The sequence below is a fragment of the Dioscorea cayenensis genome, chromosome 15 (genome assembly GCF_009730915.1).
Source record: "Dioscorea cayenensis subsp. rotundata cultivar TDr96_F1 chromosome 15, TDr96_F1_v2_PseudoChromosome.rev07_lg8_w22 25.fasta, whole genome shotgun sequence".
NCBI classification, from domain to species: Eukaryota; Viridiplantae; Streptophyta; class Magnoliopsida; order Dioscoreales; family Dioscoreaceae; genus Dioscorea; species Dioscorea cayenensis.
This window is the reverse complement of record NC_052485.1, coordinates 5602112-5623893: the sequence shown is the minus strand read 5'-3', so window position 1 is coordinate 5623893 and position 21782 is coordinate 5602112. Positions and strand designations below refer to the sequence as shown.

Here is a 21782-nt window from a genome sequence, read left to right as displayed (position 1 = left end):
TAGCCATTGATCACTAGTTTTGGCGCAAATCTGATGTATAGAATGCTTGCTAATAAAGCATGAAAGTTTTAAGATACGAGACTTATTTTATACTTCATCTGCACGTTTTGTTGGAGATTGTAAACTTTAATATCTCATAAATATTTGATTTAAGGAAACGAAGAGTTTCTAGGAGGAAAAGTTTTTGGAATATTATAAATTGTGGGTTATGAGTCATAATTATGAGAGATTAGTGAGAATATGAAAGGTTTCATTAGAGCCTATATAAAATTATTACTATATTAATTAAAATTCTTCCTTTTCCTTGTATCTTTTTAATCTTGCACATATCGTTGCTTCCAACAAGTGGTATTAGAGAGAAGTTGGCTAGATCTTGGAAAATAGTGATAAAGATAAGCGACTCTCTATAGTTGATAGAATATCTTTGAGACTTGAGCCTATAATAGGAGCACAAGTCTAGGCAAATACACCTGTAGCCTATGAGGCTCGAAGCTTGAAGTACAAGTCAAGTTAGCTGTGAAACAGTATAAGCCAGAAGAAAAACTTGAGATGTGGAGAGTTCAAGACCTATTGTTGTGTCTATACAATTTAAAGTGATGCTTAATGACATACCAGAAAAGCTAAACCTTCCACCTGCAAAGTATGCGCATGAAAAGTTTGGTCATGATCATTTACCTGTTTTTGTTGTAAAAATAGGATTGAAGGCAACCTAGGAAATCATGAATTGTATGGATCCCAAGCATATACAAAAAAAAGACATACCTTGGGGGTGAAAGGTTTAGTTTTTCTAGTATTTCCTCGAGCATCGATTTAAATTGTATTGACACAACAATAAGTTTTGAACTCTACATATCTGAAAATTTTCTTCTAGCTTATGCGGCCGTCTCACAACTGATTTGGCTTGTACTTCAAGCTTTCAATCCCAGAGGTCTTTTATCAACTACAGAGAGTTATCTATCTTTATTTCTGTTTTCCTAAATCTAGCCAACCTCACTGTGATACCACTTGTTAAAAGCAACGATGCTCATAACTAGTTCAAGAAGATACTAGGAAGAAGAAGAATTTTTATTAATATAAAAATACTTTTATTTATTTTTAATCTCTTACAAAACTGTAAACACTTAGCCTATATATAGGCTCTAATAAGACCTTTCGCATTCCTACCGATCTCTCATAATTATGACTCATTAATACATAACATTAATAACTCACAATTTTTAATATTCCAAAAACTTTTCCTTATAACTCCTAAAAAGTCTTCGTTTCTTTAAATCAAATATTTATGAGATATTAAAATTTATTATTTCCAACACGTATGGCATCTCAGTTAATGTCAGAGGTGCATATCTGAAGTAGAATTTTAACATATTTTGGTTTCTTCCAGATGAAATGTCCAAGTGCTCACCACCACCTTCAAAGAAGCTCTCTATGTATGCTCCGCTTATCCATGTCATGAAGGTTTGCATCAGTTAATTTAGTTCATGTTATTTTCATATCTGTGGACTGACATGGTCACTAATTATTTACCACATATATACTTTGTTGAACGAAATCTTAGGTCAAACCAGAGAAGGTGAATGCAATAATTGGTTCTGGTGGAAAGAAAGTGAAAAGCATTATTGAGGAAACTGGAGTAGACTCCATTGAAACTCAAGATGATGGGATAGTAAGCATGAAATTTGACTTTGTTTCAAGTATATGTTTCTTGTCATTGCTTCAATTTCTTATGATTGGTTCGGGCAGGTTAAGATTACTGCAAAGGACTTGTCAAGCATTGAGAAGTCAAAAGCAATCATTGCAAATCTGACAATGGTTCCAACCGTTGGTGATATTTATAGGTATCAGGTTATCAATAATTTTTATGCATGTAAAGAGATACTAAATCCACATTGCATTTTGCAAAATTCATAGTTCCATAGGTTTAAGGTAAGCAAATCTTTTGAGGAGTACATAATATCGCAAGGGGGAGAATTGGTTGAAGTAAGAAATGAAGCATGTAGTGAAACATTTTTTGGATTGGCTTACCTTTCCCTTATTTGTTCCTCTTCTTTTTTCAGTAATTGAATTTTGATTGATATTTTTAATCATCTCCCTTTCGAATATCTCCTATTTTTGGCAATGAAACTTGATAGTTGCATTTATGAAGGATAATTTCTTAATACTTGTCTTGGTGATGCTATAGTAGTCATATGATTTTTGTTTATCCATTTAATTTCTTAGTCTGATGTATGGCATTCTTGTTGCACTACTCAGGAACTGTGAGATCAAATCAATTGCAACTTATGGAGTTTTTGTTGAGATTGCACCAGGGCGTGAGGTCTCTTTCCCCGATATAATAAATTTGAATACTGCCTTCTTTTATACATTTTGGTTTATCACTTCTTTTTTTTTTTGGTGGCTTATGTGTATCATACAATTATCTGCAAGAGTGTAAAGTTAAACCTTATTCTGTTGGCAACACTAAGCACATGTGTCACTATTTGGAGCCATATTTCACCACTAGAAACTTGATTTGAGTTTTTATTGTGAGTTCTAATGGAGGGATTATTTTGCAACAGGGACTCTGTCATATTAGTGAGCTGAGTTCAGATTTTGTGGCAAAAGCAGATGATGTAATGATCACGCATTTTTAATTCTCTTTTATTTCTCAAATACTATATGAATCTTGGAGGTAATATCCTTAAACATCTCATTACAGGTGTTTAAAGTTGGAGATCGCTTGGATGTAAAACTTATTGAGGTCTGTAAGCTTTTTTTGTTTTTTCTATTATGTTTATGTTTGTTCATAATTTGAGATAAATCCTAATGCTAGTTTCATTTATATTTCTAAAAGCTTAATTGAGGATCCTACTAATGAGGAATGATCCAACAATGTCTTGTTTTATTATTTCATTGCTTTGATTACTTTTCTGGCTTTTAGATTCTTAATAACATTAAATCCAGTGATCTGATGAAAAGATCCATCTAAATTTGGTGTTTATTATTTGTGGGTATTGTTGTTATGGATGAATAACTTATATTTACCATTAAAGGTACTAGTGAATAACCATTCCGTGATGTTGCATTCAACAAAAGAATCACTAAAAGAGCACCTTGTGTTAACCTATTAGTTTTCTCTATGTTCTTACCATTTTCATTCCGCCATTGTTTTCTTGAGACCAACAGTTAACAAAAATGTGTCTATACATAGGTGGGTGCAAATTTTAATGCATTTCTTTTTATTTATGTCATCCTTGTATTAATTTTATTGCCTCTGTTTGTGATAATTTTTGAATACTTTCCTTGCCAAAAACCAAATGCTATGCCATGCCATAAATTTGGTCATGCTATGAATCAGAGGTAACGCAATTAATTTCAATCTCAAACTAGTCTGCTTGAAGAGGAACTTGACCTAAAGATATTGATTGTTGAATCATCATGCGTGTGGGAGCATATGCGACAACTAGTCAAATTAAAAGTAAAAGAAAAATGTGTCATCCTTCATATTGAGGCCGACTGTTGTTTGTTTCTGGTGAAATGTCTAGACCCAAGTTTCCTAAGAACTAGTTAAAAAGGAAAGAATCTATTTATACTATGGTAATTACTACTATCTTTTGCAGATCACTACTTATTTCATTTAAACAATGAATGATGCCCTTATGTTGATAAAACTTGAAATCTTTTAGTTTATGAATATCTTGCATGTAAATGCATAACCATTTTAGAAGAAAATAGAGATTACAATAATTAGTTTGGTAAATATGTTACTGCCTGTAAGCTGTATATGATATTTATAAGACTCATTGAGTGCAAATAAGTAATATACAATATATTTAAAATTTCAAGATAGGAAATATGTACTAGCGTATACAGAATAAACTACTATTCTTACAATTTTCATGCAACATGCATCATAAACTCCTGTTGAACAAAGCTAGGTTTGCTTATATTTGAGAATGGTTATTATAAGATTTCTGACTATCTTGGAGTTTGTGATCCAGATAAATGAAAAGGGTCACTTACGACTGAGTCGCCGGGCTCTGCTTCCTGATTCTGAGAAAACAAGTCCCAATCAACAAGACAGTAACTCTACAGAAGAGAGTACTCCATCAGGTGATGTCCCTGCAGAGCAGGATCCTAAGAACAAGGCCCCATCCTCTAGAAGAAAAGTTTCCTGCAGCACAAGCTGATAAAAACAAGGAGAAGGCTAGTAAAAGAGCAGATAGCTCTGCTAGAACTGGTCCCTATATCAACAAAGACAAAGAGAAGAAAAGCAGTAGCAAAGCAGTTCCTGAGGTGGTTGTTTCAAAAGATGGAGCCCAGATGGTTAATGGAGAAGCAAAAATTGGGTGACATGCCCTTCCATTTTGTGATGAAAACCGAACTAATTCAAGTTCCAACATCTGATGCAGAAGACAATACAGGATCTCTTTGAACTAACCAGAAATCCAGGTTAACGTCTCTCTCATTTTCTTACATGTCAAAAGAAAGCTATTTCGTGAGCATGTGAGAAAGTTTGTTGTTGTATTAAATTGCCACTTGTACGTGTGGAAATGAGGGGGAAAAATAAAAATCTTAATTGAAATCAATGTTCAAACGCATGCCAACTGACATATCTTTGAATCCTGTCTATGTTTTTCTTTGCCTACTCTTTTATGTCAATAAACTCTTTTTTCTAATATTCCAATTTCAAGATAGTTTTTGTTTCTTGATTGCAGAAATCAAACCCTGCCCCTCACTCAGATTATTGAAGTCACATGGAAGAGCACAAAGTAGGCATCCGTGGAGAGTTTGGAGGAGCTCATTGAGCTTTGGTGGTGCCATTTCTTCAGATCATTTTTATTGATTTTGTTATACTGTCTTGTTTCTTTGGTGGTGTTATCTAGAAATCAAAGGCGAAATATATGTTGTTATTAGGCTAGTATTTAATTTAATCTTGCTTTTTGTAGTTTTTCATACTATATATTTTTGTTGGTTTCGTATTATATTTGATGGTTGATGGAAGTAGTAGTGAACTATATATTTCCCTTCACTTCATATTTTGCATTTGAAGAAATTGTTGTATAGATATGTGGGAATTTTTTATATCCTAAAATGAATAATAAGTCATTACAAAAAAATTTTATAAATAACTGTGTTAACCAAAAAGAAAAATTGAAGTTTGTTTTAAATCTGTTAATAATTTATAAAAAAATTATTTGCGAACTTTATTTTAATATGAAGTTTTCTAAAAAAAAATTTCTATTAATATATATTATTTATAAAAACATTATTGTCTGTAATAATAATAATAATAATATATAATAACTAATATAGCATAATATATAAACATAATTCTAACCAAAGCTCCAGTGTGGATGTACCTGTGTCAAGGAGGATTTCAAACGGATTTTACATTTTATAAATTTGAGTTAGTAGTAAATATAATATTTATAAGGGGTAATTTGCAAATGCTGAAGAAAAAAACTAAAAATCCCTGATAATCGTCTTGCTTCTCTCTCTCTCTCTCTCTCTCTCTCTCTCTCTCTCTGGTTCGCCGTCGCCGTCGCCGTCGCCGTCGCCGCTGCCGCCTGCTCTCTCTCTCTCACGCTTGTTTGTCGGCGCCTTCTGTTTGAGAAATCCGTCACAAGCGCCTGATCTTCAAACAACAATCCGCTCCAGGACGGGGGGAGGACCCGCAAAATCACATTAGGTATCTTGATTTCTCGTCTTTTGAATCAAATTCTCATTTTGTTTGAATTCACTGTTTTCGGAATCGGGTTTCTTATCTCTCTTGCTGGCATCTTGTTGATCAAGCATCATTCTTTGTAGGGTGGTTTTGATTTTACGTTTTTTTTTTTTCTTGTGAAACCTGGATCTCTTGGAATCGTAGAAATTGAGAAATTTTCTTGTAAGTTGGGTTTATTCGTGTTAAACATTGAGAGATTACGAGTTTATTGGTCTATTTGTTTTTGCTTTTCTTGTGTTGCTGAAAGTTCTTAGATTGGGAGGGAAAAAGTCTTTTTATTGGGCTTATTCAATTGCAAATTTCTTTTTTTATTGGAATGCTTTAAGTTTCATGGCCTTCTGCTAAACCACAAATTCAGTGGTCTTGAGAACAAAACTTGGGTGTTGCTAACTCTCTCTTCTCTTCTTTGTGACAGTGGAAAAGGTGTCTAGGGTTTCATTAACAATATCAAAAAAGGGAAAGGATTTTACTGGCATTTGGCAATTCTAAGTGAGTTTTAATTTGCTTGCAATCATGTCGGTGACTGCGGGAGTCAGTGACACTGTGATTGCAATCCGAGATAAACTCCGTGGGCAAGATTGGCCAAACCAAGGTCAAGAGGTACTGGCCTGGGAAGGCACCTGAATGGGCTGATGATGCTGATGAAGATGTAGATATTAAAAGCTCACGGACTGCTGCGCTTGAGAAAGCGTTTCCAAGGCAGGAAGAGTCTGATATTGCCATCAAGAAGGATGATCGCCGATTGCGCCGTTTAGCCGAGAGCAAGATTGATAATAAGGATGAAGTGAGAGCTGATCACCGGCGGATTAGGCAAGCAGAGATTATCTCCACTGTTGAAGAGGAGAACAATCGACAGGAAGGTTTGGACTTGGATGAGGATGAGGATGCATTGGAGGAGAGGAGGAGGAGAATTCGAGAAAAGTTGCTTCAGAGAGAGCAGGAAGAGGCTGCTATCCTTCCTGAGGAAGAGGAGGAAGTGGAGGAAGAAGAAGAAGAGGAATCTGAGTATGAGACTGATTCTGAAGAGGAGCAGATGGGTATTGCCATGGTGAAGCCAGTCTTCACTCCAAAGTTACAGCGTGACACTATTGCAGAGCGTGAGAGGCTAGAAGAAGAAGAGAGGCGGCTTGAAGAGTTGGTTAAGAGGAGGATTGAGGAGCGGAAGGTTGAGACAAAGCAAATTGTTGTGGAAGAGATAAGGAAAGACCAAGAGATTCAAAAGAACTTGGAAATGGATGCAAATACCGGTGATGTGGACACAGATGATGAAGTGGATGAGGCCAAGGAATATGAGGCTTGGAAGGCTAGAGAGCTTGCAAGGATTAAGAGGGATCGTGACGACAGAGAGGCAAGGTTGAAGGAGAAAGAGGAGATTGAGAAGGTTAGGAATATGACGGAGGCTGAGCGGCAGGAATGGGAGAAAAAGAAGCCTGCCAAACCACAGAAGCAGAGATGGAGGTTCATGCAGAAGTATTACCACAAGGGTGCTTTCTTCCAATCAGAAGCTGATGACCATGCCGCCACAGTTGGTTCAGATGATATATTCGAAAGAGATTTCTCAGCACCCACTGGGGAAGATAAGATGGACAAGACTATACTGCCTAAGGTGATGCAAGTCAAGCATTTCGGTCGCAGTGGGAGGACTAAATGGACACATCTGGTTAACGAGGATACGACTGACTGGAACACACCGTAAGTATTCCTTGAACCTCTCAGAATTTCCATTCTGTTGCATCACCTTTTGGCCTACGTTTCATTCTATGGTTGCATTTCACTAGTCACTGAACAATAGCAATGTACAGAGAGAATCTGCTCATAGTGAGATTTAACCAAATTATAAACCTATAAGAGTGGCATTTGTATGTGGTCATAACATTTGATCAAATTACGTATTACTTTATGCCCTCCATTTGCAAGTGTTTTTCTACATGCTGTTAGTAGTTTCTTTGACAGTTCCTCTCTTCATAGCATTATTAGAAAAGTAGTTTAGAATAGAATATGCACTGATGTTTCCATTTATTGTTTGTGTAGGTGGACTTCTAATGGCCCACTAAGATCGAAGTATGATGAAAAAATGGCCGCCATGAGAGCACCAATTGCAAAACCAAAAGGAAGCAAGAAGTTGAAGGACTGGGAGACCAAGTAGTTCGATTCCTTATTTTGCTTAAAAGTGATTCTGCATGTCTTATTCACATTGGCTTCTTTTGAGTAATTTGAAGGACATGTAATATGAGTTATCTCAACTACCTGTTGCTAGAGTGTTTTACATGTAATGGCACGGTTTGATCCATTGGTTCAACACTTGATTTCGTTTGTTTTAGAAACCGCATACCAAGGGATGCAAAAGTAAGCCTCAGAATATTTTCGTTTGTTTTATTTTCATAACTCTAGAGTTCCTCAGTTTGTAGTGCTAGAATATGGAGAACAGAGTATAGATTTTATGCCCTAGAGGCTTGTTTTGGGCTGTTCTGTTTATGTTTAACATGCTTATAATTATTAAGTCTCCCGCTTCAAGGATGTTATGATTCTTCCGCCAAAATTTATGTTTCTTCTTCACAATGTTATGAAGAAAACCTACCTTTTATTTTGGATGTCTTGTTATATATAACCTTGTTATACTGGTTTGTCAATCCTATATTTCTTTCTGTTTTTATGCTTTTTGTTTTGTCCGGCTGCTGTAATTTCTATTATTTGCAGAGTATTAATGTTGGTTCCTGGTGGATTGTCGCAAATATCATTTATTATTAGCAGCCATGTGGTTACTAACATTTTTACTAAAGTTGTTTTCTCAGAAATTGTAATTCAATATAAATATTTTGAACTATGGCTGCAAATAATCAGTATTCTGTAGTTCAGAACATGAAATCGGCATAGATCTCAGCCGTATTGATTCTTTAACCTTTATGTCCTTCTTTTTAAAGACTTGGCCTTTATTAGGAGCATCTGGCTGAGCTTCACATTAGAAATATGCCCAACTTGACCAGAATTTTCTTAGAGCGGTGATTATAAGGTCTAATATCTTTAGGTATGAGTGCATTTATGAGTGTTTTTCATGTCTTGTTGAATTGTTAATGGTGGAAAACCCATATTAGTCCCTATACTCTTTTCACTTTGCTTTTTAGTCCTCCTATTTCAATTTATGCCCTTTTAATCCCTCTATTCTTTGCATGAGTGCAATCAAGTCTACACTTTGAACATATCAATTACTAATTTTTATTACTCATATATTCTATGGATCATATAAAAATAAAAAATAAAAATTGTATTATTTCCCTGAATTGTGTATATTACAATGATTATTATGTATGAATTGTGTAGTATATTAATTATTTTTATGATTAGAACAGTTTTAGAAGACTTGATTGCACTCATTCAAAGAGTAGAAAGATTGAAAGAACTTAAATTGAAAGAGTAGAGAGATTGAAAGAACTTAAATTGAAGTAGGAGGACTAAAAAGGTAAAATAAAATAAGTACATGGATTAATATAGATATTCTACCATTGTTAATCAGGTATATATATGTCATTGCTCTACATATAATATGTATACATAGGATACTCTGAGAAATCAAGTGAAAACTGAGGAAAACTGAGAATCTACTTCTTATGTGGACATCAATAAGAATTTACCAGTCAACAATGTATTCATTTTGCTAAATATTCACTAGGCTTTGTCAAGGTGGTACATCCAGAGCTGGTCTCACAACAGTACTCATTTTGATAAGCACACTCATTATTGCTCGTCACAATGGTTGTGTCCGCTGATTATATGCTATGATATCTTGCAAGGCTGTGTTTTAGATTCAATGCTGTTATGTTTTAGTCGGTCTTGGCATCTTATTTTGCAACAGTTTTACTATTAAATTATTGTAATTAAAAACCTTAAATTAATATAAAAAAATACATTATAAATCCCTTCTAGCTGTATTAATACAATATAATTTGCCTACTTACAGACATCTTCTCATCACATTAACTAGAAAAACCAAACTAGTCTTGAGCGCTTACATAATCTGAAGACCGATTAGCACTCTTCACTTCAAGCTTGATGCTACTGCAATATCCCTGATTGAGTGATTCAATATCTTAAATTGCAAAGTGACAATACATAGTACAATACTGAATTGTTGAACTAAAGGTTCTTCAGCTAAAAACATGATGTTTTCAGCTAGCTTTCTATGTTAATAACTTCCTCAAGCTAGATATATATATATGTATGTATGTATGAAATCACATCTTTCCAACATTAGATGCAGCAGCAAATGACGCCAGTGATTTTTATATACAAAGCATTTGTCTCACTGGCAAATGGTGATTTCACAAACAATGAAATCTCTGAGACAGGCATTCCTTAAGAACAGATTGAAGCATTTTGCAAATTCTTTTATCTTGCTATGCGACATAAGCTGAAGTCTTGTATACCGCATCTGCGTGTGCCGTGGAAACATAAATCACATCTCTTAGTGAGCTATGCCTCCGCCCGTAGAATAAGTATACAAAGACTCCGATCAGAAGCCATATTGAAACACGAGCCCATGTACCGGAACTGGAAAACAGTAATCAGTTACCAAGTACCATCAGTACAGTCAAAATTAAACTATAAAATGGTTGCATTATGAATCTATATGTGAATTGAAACTGCATTGTGAAATATCACCAATGAAGTTCGTCTTTTCAACAGCCAAAGGCCTTCTCATCTAACATTTCAAATCAGCAAGTATTTAGAGAAGAATCAAAACTTACCCAAGATTTACCAGTAAATATGAATTTATGAGGATGCAACAAATGGGGAGGAGTGGAACAAATGGGCAGATGAATCCTGACAAGATTAAAAATGGTGATCAATTACACAATCACAATCTGAACCTCAACCCGAGCAAAGTGCTCTTTGCTTAAGAAAGACGAAAACATTGCAATTCTAATATTTTCTAAATTCACCTCCAGTATGCCCGAAATTGTGACGGGCATCGTCTTGATCGATCAAGGAGAGCACAACCAGGCCACTCAAGAGGAACAATCCACCAATAAAACATGCAAAGTACCTAGGATAGCTGATATAAAAACACAAAGTTAATGAGGTAGTATCACTGTTGCTTGAAATTTTCAGAGCAAACGCTGCTTATACCACAAAAAATTAGTGTTCATTGTCATACTGTAAATGAATGACAAGAGACAATTGCACAAGATAGATAAAGGGGAAACCAAAAGTGAATCAAATAAGAACAAAATCAATGATATAGCTTTTATGTTATATGGTATATGTCAAAATTGCAGTGCATATCTGCAACAAGTATGGCTACGTGATTTAATACATCCTGAGTAGGTGGTGTAAAAATGATCCTACCTGAGCAGCCTGCTCTTCTCCTTGGTGATGTTTGATTGGGAAACAAGTTGGATAAACTAGTTTATTCTGATTTATTCCAACCTCTCTAGTAACTTAAAATATGAATAACTATTTTTACAAAATTTAGTTAATTAGAAATATAATCACTTATTAATATTTTAAAAGTATTAATCATTAAGTAAGAAATTTTATTTTAAATTATAAAGTACTTATTTTATTACTAATAATTAAGTCAATCCAGGCTGCGGATAAATACATGAATTTTAATTTTAAGCATCTTCATGAGATATCAAAATCTTGCACCAGTTTCAAGTTCTATCCTTGAATGTTTCAAAGATACTGCCTGTGTTTTCATGGGTGGTCCTAGATACAGATTTTGTTATGACCAAGTTTCTTGACTAAACTTGATAGATGGTGGTAGCCAAGGCCTATACAATTGCTTTGTTATTCACTGTACATGCAAGTTCTAAAGTTGAAAGTTACTTGTGGCATCCTTCTTTAAATTGATAACCAGCTAAATCATACAGTAGCAGATTGATTAATATAAGTCCATCATAACAAGGTCAGGTATTGCAGCTTGGTGAATTTTAATTTTTAAACTACTGAAAAGGTGTGTGAGCATCTCTTCCAAACATTGCAATAGAAAGAGAAGACTTAGAGGTTCACTTACGTGGGCAAGAATGCAGATGAAGCTGAAGTAGTGAGGATGAGAACCCCTATGCAGACAGAAGCGATACTCCAAGCAGCTCTTTTTCGCCTAGTTTGCTCATTTAATTTTTCTGCATCAAATTAAATATTAGGCAAACTCACGAATATAACACATTGATATCCAAGTTTATGTAGAAGGGAGATCTGAGGTGCATTCTATGTGTGTGAGAAAATTCTCTTGCAGGTAATATCTGTGCACACATTTCATATCCTAAGTAAAAGCTGATGAAAATGCATCAACATTACCGTGGTTTAATTCCTTTATAACAAGAGGGCTCATAGAAGAAGCTTCAACATCATCTACAAGAGATTTGTCATCTTTTGAACATTTGCCATCTTCCTCTTGAGAATTATAGTAAAATGACACTGAGTCAATCGATTCTTGCAGTGATGATGGCAATGGCACCTCATCTGGGGGTACATATCTGAGTATCAAAATAGATATTGCAACAATGGTGAAAGCAAGGAGTGTACCCACACTGACCTGCAGAAAGAAAGCAAAAATATAATGATCCATGTCTCAAGAACATATCTTAGGCACAGAACAAAAATAGTGGTAGCTGCTTATTTTGTTGATTCTTCTTAATAGTATCATTAAGAAAAACTCATTCAAAGAGAGTATTATCTCACCATTCCTGCCAATTGTGAAACATCCATAAAGAAAGCCAGGGCTGCTGCCATAATTCCAGTCAAAATGGTGCTCTTGACAGGAACTTGGGTGCGTCTGTTCACATCTGAGAAGAAAGATGGCAATAATCCATCTCTAGCCATAGCCATCAGTATTCTAGGCTGAGAAAGGAAGGGAAATAAAATAGTATTCAGAATTAACACATTTGTTGTTAACCTCAAACACCATAACTCAGCAATAAGTTTCCAAGAAGCAAGTATGCTCAATGTTTGTGATTCATGACATTCATTTCTAGAAAATGGATACAGGTAATATATTGTGAATTTGCAAATGATTTGCTATGGCACAAGATACAGTACAGAATAATCAACTTGAGACTAAAACCTATAGCTTGGGTCAATGTATATCTTCAAAATCGTCGAAGGACCTCAGTTTTTCATAAGAATATACACAATCAAAGTCGACTATTGCAGATTGCAAAACTTCTGACTTGCAAGAGGGGTGAAGGATGGCACAATATAGACATCAATTTAAACTACATGTACGCCTTAACAGTGACTTGCTAAGACCCAATGACTGACACTTCATGAAAAGATACTATTAGAATTTATAAATCATTTGCACTAAGAAGAAATTTGCCAAGAAAACTATTTGTTTTTAACAGCCAAATTCTTGATAATGAGTACCCAAAATGTCAAATGTCTCTGGAGACATTGCATATTCACATTGTTTATCATGATGTCCGACAATATGAAAGATTTTTTTATTAAATATTGACAAGCCAGATTAGAATGGAATCTGATTTGCTAGGTACCTGTGGAAGCAGTGAGCCCAGCAAGGTCGAGCAAAGGGCAAGCACTGCTCCAGATGTGACAATATACCTATAGCAAAAAAGATCAGAACAACTTTATCGTTAAGTGCACAAATATTAAAACTATATTTTACTCACACTGCCCACTGCATTCCATTTCTGGAAAATGCAGTTGAAATCGGGGTGTCTGGATCCATTGCAAAATATGGCACTAAGCCAACAACGACAGCAGAGACCATCATGTACAACAAGCAACAAATGGACAATGCCATCCCTATACCCATTGGCAAATCTCTTTGAGGATTCTTAACCTGAAGAAAGAAAATATTCAGAATGCAGAAGTAATAACACAAGATTTCACAATTTCAAAGCTACAATGTAAAATGCATGTTAGCCAGTAGAAGCTATGCTTATCAGCACCATAGTATTAGAAACTCAAAGAATTAAGAGGCTATTCAGCTACACCCTGGTTTGTAATATCTTACCTCTTCAGCAGTGCTAGCAACCGAATCAAAGCCAATGTAGGCAAAGAAGACAGTTGCCGATCCAGCAAGCACCCCATTTACCCCATATGGAAAGTAACTGCAAATAAAGGACAAGTAAATGAGAAACATATAAAATTTAAGATTATTGCATTTAAAAACCAAAATATTTTCAATTACCCGCTAGAAACTGCATATCCAACCCATCCAGTCTGAAAGCCAATGTACCCACCAGCTATGATGACAAACACCATTACAAATGCATTTGCAGTGGTGACAATGCCTTGTACAAACGAACTCTGCATGAATTATTGGACTTCAACTTTGAGTTGCTTGAGTCAAGGAGACATAGAACACTACATAGAAAGAGAAAATACCTCCTTGATTCCCAAACAGAGCAAAGCAGTGACGATTAAACAAAGAACAGCAGCACATGGATCACCAATAACATCAAGCCCAGGAATATGAACACGTGCTAGAAAAGCTGGCAAACCATCTGGACCTCCAAAAAATAAAGCCTGAAGCATTACAAGCAACATCTGAGATTAAACTGTTCCGTAGGAGTGTCACTAGATTATATTTCACCTTCGCTGATTGTTAAGGAGCACTGAATTTAATGTATTACAAAGGTATTAAGATTGCAGACTTCACCATTCATGAATTTTCAATAATGCTAAATCATTAAAAGCTGAATGAATCTTCAGAATCTTTTGCATGCTAAATCATTAAAAGCTGAATAAATCTTCAGAACCCTTTGCATAATAATTTGTTAAGAAGGCTTGTGGGTGCACCAAGATATCATCATTGATATGAAAAATAGTTCTATCCCAATGATAAGGCATGCAAGGCGGTGATGAAGGCATTATGAAGACATGGGTGATACTATTACTGATGACCACGAGAGTTGTTGATGGCCAATATAAAGCCAGGAGTTCCTGATCTTGTATCAGTGTAAGTTTTTGAAACATCCTCGGAGATAATTATTCACAATAACATATTTTTAACATATTAGACTTCTGATGGCTCTACACAATGTAATTGCTAGCAAGTTAGTCACAACAAATAAAGTTTCAAAAAACAATAAAAGTAAAGGCTTTGCATTTCGAGAATTCGTAGGGGAAAATAAAGAAAATGTTCTTGCATCATTTGCTTCTGAATAGTGAAAAGTATCTTGATGAAGTTTAGTATAAGTCTGACACTCTTCAGGAGCTTGCAACAGTTTGATAAAGAAACTTTATATTTTACAATAAGAAAAGGAGAATATTTATTTTAACATAAAAAATGAAAACAATTATTAGTCCAATAGAAATTAAAAATGATAAATTTCTGGCCCAAGGTGCAGAAGGTCTGTAAGAGTCAAAGCTATTTGTTGACCATTCAAACAATATATATATATATATATATATATATATAACAAAATTGTGCACAACCAATAACATGGACCCCATAAAAGAAAGCAATTCAAGATATATTTCAACCTAAAAGAGTAAATATGCAGGGAAATAAATAGCAGCCATCAAATGAAGATAGAAAGCATCAGAAATCAAGGGAACCTCCACAAAGATTGATGGAAATAAAGTACAAACATTTGCCAATACATTAAGTGAGTTATTGCTAGAACTAATACCTAAAAAGGAAAAGGAACCTAACAGAATGAAAACAAACACAGCGTACCAAGTTTGGAGTTATGCCCCGTGCAACAGCCGATCCACCAATTGTATACTCTAGAATCAGAGCCCACCCAATTAACCAAGCAACACTGGTTAAAATGCCAAATTGCCATTTCAGATATACAGCTTTAAGGGAGAGTAATGACAGATTTGTTCATTTACAGACTTCCCAACTTAAATGTTCATTTGCTTACGCATGTTCTCATTGAAACGATAAACCTTAGATATATTAGAGGATAACCAATATAAAATCAACCAACAATGTAAAGCAGCTGTAAGCCACATAGTAAATTACATGATAAAAAGATGAAAGAAATCATGTTAGCTTGTTGAAATGTTTTATTACCCTTCTCCAACACAAATGTATGAATAATGATAAGCACTTCCAGCAGAAGGGCAACGACTTGCAAGCTCAGCATAGCAAAACGCTGAAAGAGCAGCTGCTATCCCCGCTATTAAGAACGAGATGGTCAAAGCTGGTCCAGCATGCTCACGAGCAACAGTCCCAATGAGAACATAGACCCCAGCACCAATTGTAGATCCCACACCTAACAAGAAAACCAATCTCTAAAGTCAAATATGCTAAAAAAAGAAAATATGAAAAATAAAATTGAAACAAGTGAATTGTCACATTAGTCAAAATAAGTAGACAAATAAAATAATAAATAAAATTGAGATGTTGAACGAAAGGAAAACTTGGAAAAATGGCTTTATGGTGATCTTAAAAATAGGAGCTTTTGCAACAACATCTAACATCACCAAAAAGGCACTAATAGAAAAGGAATTTAACATATATCATAAGCACATAAAAGGAAAGTACTATTGCTCAATGGAAGCCAGCAAATATGAGCTCATACCAAAGTAGCGATAATTTGACAGTAGCTTCAAATCTTCCAAACAAAAGAATAAAATATATAAGATAAATTATCTAATAAATTGCTAGAGCCCAAATAATCAAGGTTTATTTAAGAAATAATCTTAAACAGATATTTGCTTGTGGAAGGCAAAATGGCATGTCTGTCATTGGATCAAAATAGTATTGTAACAGAACCTTTCAGAATAGATCAAGATATTTGCAAGCATTCAAAAGGGTTTATCACTAAACCTATTTTTAGTTGAGATAGGCATGTGTAACCTCTTGAAAAAACAATCGCATGTGCACTGGTCACACATGTAACCTATATGATATAAACATAAATATACCACAAATACAAACACACAGTTAAACATCCAAGAACATCCACAGCATACATGCTATCTACGAGAAGGCCAGGACCTTAACTACACAAACTCATCTCATTAAACATCATTTTCTCGCTGGAAAACAACAAGCAAATGAAGAAAAAAAAAATAACCATCAAAAAGCACTGCTCTTGAGATAGTAAGAGAAGATCCATAATCCACCACCACAAATTAGACTCTGCCAAAAAGAGAGAGAGAGAGGGGAAAAACCCTCTTCTTTTTTCCTTGATGAATCAAGGCCATATTAAATTCAAAACACCAGTCCACAATTTCCAAACAAAAGCACATACCAAACAAAATCATCCGTCTCAACATCACATCAACCCCAAACATAAATTTTTTTTTATCAAAACAAACCTTCAAAAGAACAAATACCAAACAATCAATGAAAAGAAGTCGAGATTCCGCAGCCAAACAAAACCCCAAGAATCAAAACCACCAAATCAAACACAATAACAATAAATGAAAACAAGTAACTTTGATGATCAATACCAATGGCAACAAGCTGAGGCACAGACAAATGCTTGGCGAGCTGATGGTGGCCACCACCAGCAGCCCTAGGCCGATCGGAATCAACCTGCTTCCTTCTAATCAAGCTCCGGATCCCAGCCCATCCCTCCACCCTACTACTCCTCACCTCCTCGAATCCCATCCGATTCCAAACCAGAAAACTGAAACCAAGATCAATATACAGCTCTCAAAACCGTCCAAGACCTCCAAAACACAGAAATTTCTCGTTTATCAGGAAGAATTCGAAGGGGGAAAGCAGGAGGGAGAGAGATGAGAGAGTGAAAGCAAGAGAGAAGCACAACCTCTCGAACTCTCGCTCTCTCAATCCCTCTCCGAAGCGAAGTATATGAAGAAGAAGAAGAGCAGAAGAATGGAATCTAAACAAGACAACGACACACGATTCTATTTTGCTTTTTAAATCTGAAAGTCATGATTAGTCCCTCAATTATTACAAACATTCATTTTAATCCTTAATCTAATCCCAATAAATTTTAAAAAATAAAAGGTTCATTTTTAGTAATGTTATAATTTGCACATTTGATGAAATTTTTAATTTTCAGCAGGTTGAGACCTTGGGAATAACTAAAAAATATAATACTCTTCTCCTATATCTAAAAATAGAGACTACACACACATGAAGAAACATCATTTGGAGACATTCATAGAACCGACTACAGATTTCAAAAAGATTGTGAGAGGAACAAGAGGAGAGAGATGAGAAGAAAGGGGTGTATCAGCAGGTCTAGCAACATTGGTTGAAGATGGTACTTGCTTTGCTTGGGATAACAAGAAATGAATTTGGACGATTGAGATTGATTCAGTCGCTATTACGATGATGATTTATGGTTTAGATTGAAATACTTTGCACCTCACTTTTTTACTGTGCTACTATTTATAAGCATAGTAAAGCTATGCATCTGAATAATCTCAACTGTTGATTTCTGATCCGATGGTCTATAGTCAACCTGTTTAGAATTGGTATATGTGGACATCCACTGAATATTCAACCTGAGATTAATTCAATCATTATTACGACGATGATTTATGGTTTAGATTGAAATATAGTATATCCCACTGTTTTCTGTGCTACTATTCATAAGCGCACATAGTAAAGCTATGCATCTGAATAATCTTAGCCATTGATTTTCTGATCCGATAGTCTATAGTCAACCTGCTTATAATTGGTATCTATGGACATCCACATAATATTCTTGAGAATTGTGTAAATTAAACTTTAATTTATTATGAAGTGTTAAATATTTAATTTTATAATTTGAATAATAAATAACTTTTTATTTAATTATCTTATTTATATTATAAAAAAATATGTCTTTATCAGGTGATACGGGATTTAGACAATAAATTCACATCTATAATCTATTATCACTGTGTCTAATAAGACTCAAACTTGAGTTTTATCTTACACTTATTTTTTATAATAAGGCTAATATCACTGAGACATAAGTTTTTTTTTATATGTTTAATTTTTATTTGATTTGATAAAAAAAAATTTTCAACAACTCAATAATTTTTTAATATAATAATTACTATTAAAAGTAAAACAATAAAAACGTTAAAAATAATAAAAATGTTGAAAGATTGCAAATTAACCCAAGATTTTTTTTTTTTTAAGTGCATTGCATGAGTATGAGTGAAATTTCGTTTTCATGAAAAGAAACCAAGTTGAAATCATCCGCATCATTCACAGCATTGCTTGGGACCTCACATAAGCAAAGCAATTGCTGTCTTATTGGCTTTTAGTGCCAGTGTTTTCATACCACAAGCTTGCTTCAGCCTCCATTATTGATAGACCAACAGTAACTATGTATATAATATATATATATATATGTATATAAAGTGAAAGAATATATGTTTTTGGGTGCATTTAACTTTTTAAAATGTATGAAACTTTGATGACAGTGATTAGATTATGAATTAAAGTTTGTTATTTATGAGAATGATGTACAAATTTATGAATAATATAATGAATGTTTACTGTAGCAATTACCATTATAGTAATATGTAATTATATAAATTAATATTATTATAGTAAATGACATATATTTTCTATCATAACAGTCAATATAATTACTATTTTATTTATCAATATATTTTAAACTATTTGATCAAATTAATTTTAACTATTAATTCATCTTTTAAATGCATATAACTATCTCACTTTTATATTGTAAATAATATAGAAAAGAGATAATGAAGAATTGCAAAGAACATAGAAAAGAGACAATGATGAAGAAAAAAAAGAATTAAATATAATCCAAGATATTCAGTATGTATTCTTACTTTTTATTCTTATATTAAGTTTTTTTTTATAATTACAGTGTAATCATAGAAATATATATATATATATAGATATTTTTTTAAGATAAATTATTAATTATATAAATAATATTACAGAGTTTATTGTTGATTACTTTACTGTTTTAACTATTGTTAAATACCATATATAAATTGATAGAAACTGCCCACCTATGTATGTGTGTGAATCTCATTTCTTTTTTTTTTTTTTTTATTTATTATTTGTTTTTCTTTGGACTCTAACTTTTTGGTTTTTTATTTTTTTGTGGGACAGTGATCTAATTGTGGGACCGGATTGTTCAATTATTTCATGTTTTTGTTCATCATAAATGTCTCATGTTCCAGGTGCAATTTGGAATGTGCAAATAATGTGCTCTTTAAGCATAAGCTAAATTTAATTATTCAATTTTGCAGGTACCTCTTTGATATCTTCATCCCTCGGTCAAATCTTCATTCATATTAAAGCATTAAAAAAAAATAAGATGAAAATATTCATCAAATAATCTTTTTTATACAACTAGTTTTAAATTTATTAATTTATTAATTTTACTTGTTGTTAGGAAATACCAGTCTTATTTTGCTGCTGCTGCTGCTGCTGCTGCTGCTTCTCCAACTTTTTTTTGAAAGAAATCTCTTGTGATCTTAATACTTGATAAAAACACGTCAGCATGTCATAGATAAAGAAAAAATGTACATAATTTTTTTAATTTTTAATAAAAAAATCATATTAGTCTAAGAAACCAAAGTATCAATTTTTTTTTATTTTTTATTTTTACAAATAGACTACAAACATCTTGATTTTAAGAGAAGTTCAAAGTTAGCAACCGGAACAAATGTGAGATTAATACCTCGACACATATATCTTTATGCTGATGAGAATAAACAGTCGGAGAAACCAAAAAATCATTGAATCTACAATCATTATTCTAAAGATGTTCCACAATAACCGTTAAATCAGATCTAACAGTTGTTGTTTTATTATAAATATAATCATGATCCCGAGGTTACTAATGAAACAACAACCGTCTCATCAAACGGCTGTTGTGGGGATGTTCCTAAAAAACGAATCTAAGAACATCCTAAAAAAACATACTGTATATATATATGAGGATCAATCATCCTCTGTGAACACCCATAGAGTATGAGTATGGACATTTATTTGAACAGTTGAATTGAGATCCAACGATTTTTTTTATTATAAATAAGCAAAGTGAATTACTATATAGGCACATTCTGAAAGTGTGAACGAACAAACAACGCTCGACATCATGCTTATAAATAATGACAAGAAATACAGATGCACTTGCCTACTAGATCACAACTTTTGAATACTATTTCTACTAATATCTACAGTTAAAAAAAACCTAAAGACTAAAACCCAGCTGTTACTATCTGTGGAAATCCACGGAATTCCGTAAAATTATATATATATATATATACCTGTGGACATCTACGGAAATTCCGCAAAAACCTTTTATATATATATATATATATATATAGAGCTCTCATATATTATTTAGCAATATTTAGGACATGCTGCCGTGCACCGAAAGTGTAAAAAACCCAGTATTGATGAAGATGGAGACATTAAATCATATAAAACTCAGAAGAAGAATACAAATCACACACACAAATGTACCTCACTTTGAAAAGGATGGATGCCTTTATTGGAAATTCTCCATCATTCCATTATTCAAAAATAAAAAAAAAGTAGTGTCCCATCCACAAGAGAAATTATTAGGGTTTGTTTTCAGGTCAACATCACTTTATATTGGCATCTAATCGAGTCCATCTTGACTATCCATCCACCTTGACTTTCCTTCCATGCTTGAAGAAATTATCCCAATGAAAATGAGAATCATGAAATGGAGGATGTGATTGGGGATTGGATTGAAAGGATGATGATAGAAATAAAAAGTGTTTGGGTGAAAGAAATAGAAAGTGAAAATGATAGTAAAAAATCAGGTAAAATTATTTTTATTTGTTTCAATGTAAATAAATGATATTGCATACAATAAAAATTCACTTTAACTATTATACGTTATTATTATTATTATTATTATTATTATTATTATTATTAAAATAATTAATCCACTTAACTGTTATCCAATTTAATTTTTATAATTAAAAATTTACTTAAATAATACACTTTAACTACATTTTTATGTAAGATAAATTGAATAAAATTTCTACTTTGCTAAGATAATTTCAAAATCTATTTTAATTATGATAATTAAATAATTTTAATGACATAAATCAATTTAATTAAGCGGAAAGTATTTAATCATTCCTGACAAATTTGCACTTTCCCTCTAAATCCCTGCAAATTTTTTATTTCTTTTTTAGTCTTTTTTTTATTGGATAT

The 21782-nt window shown here is 33.4% G+C and overlaps 3 protein-coding genes across 4 annotated transcripts in view; 2 read left to right on the top strand and 1 right to left on the bottom strand.

The window, feature by feature from the left end:
• The window catches only part of LOC120277316 (probable polyribonucleotide nucleotidyltransferase 1, chloroplastic), a 30190-nt gene extending 25191 nt beyond the window's left edge, over positions 1 to 4999 (top strand). For both annotated transcript variants that reach the window (XM_039284107.1, XM_039284105.1), the window contains 8 exons: positions 1385 to 1458; positions 1559 to 1666; positions 1744 to 1838; positions 2254 to 2317; positions 2559 to 2612; positions 2699 to 2740; positions 3981 to 4431; positions 4698 to 4999. In XM_039284107.1, coding sequence (XP_039140041.1) covers positions 1385 to 1458; positions 1559 to 1666; positions 1744 to 1838; positions 2254 to 2317; positions 2559 to 2612; positions 2699 to 2740; positions 3981 to 4169 — 626 coding nt within the window. In that variant the 3' untranslated portion in view covers positions 4170 to 4431; positions 4698 to 4999. The remainder of the gene's footprint in view (positions 1 to 1384; positions 1459 to 1558; positions 1667 to 1743; positions 1839 to 2253; positions 2318 to 2558; positions 2613 to 2698; positions 2741 to 3980; positions 4432 to 4697) is intronic.
• A 497-nt stretch (positions 5000 to 5496) lies between these two features.
• LOC120277947 (microfibrillar-associated protein 1-like) lies at positions 5497 to 8224 on the top strand. Its single transcript, XM_039284826.1, is given in 4 exon segments — positions 5497 to 5671; positions 6123 to 6277; positions 6279 to 7399; positions 7739 to 8224. Coding segments are annotated over 3 exon segments (1293 nt in total). The 5' UTR covers positions 5497 to 5671; positions 6123 to 6220; the 3' UTR covers positions 7854 to 8224.
• A 1520-nt stretch (positions 8225 to 9744) lies between these two features.
• On the bottom strand, positions 9745 to 17497 carry LOC120277050 (cationic amino acid transporter 2, vacuolar-like). Its single transcript, XM_039283798.1, has 14 exons — positions 17084 to 17497; positions 15696 to 15897; positions 15354 to 15438; positions 14057 to 14197; positions 13860 to 13978; positions 13683 to 13779; positions 13336 to 13508; positions 13201 to 13267; positions 12389 to 12547; positions 12005 to 12242; positions 11721 to 11829; positions 10645 to 10757; positions 10450 to 10525; positions 9745 to 10252 (listed from the first exon to the last, which is right to left on the bottom strand). Exons 1-14 carry the CDS (start codon positions 17241 to 17243, stop codon positions 10099 to 10101), a joined length of 1893 nt encoding a protein of 630 aa, XP_039139732.1. The 5' UTR covers positions 17244 to 17497; the 3' UTR covers positions 9745 to 10098.
• Between the last annotated feature and the right edge of the window lie 4285 nt (positions 17498 to 21782).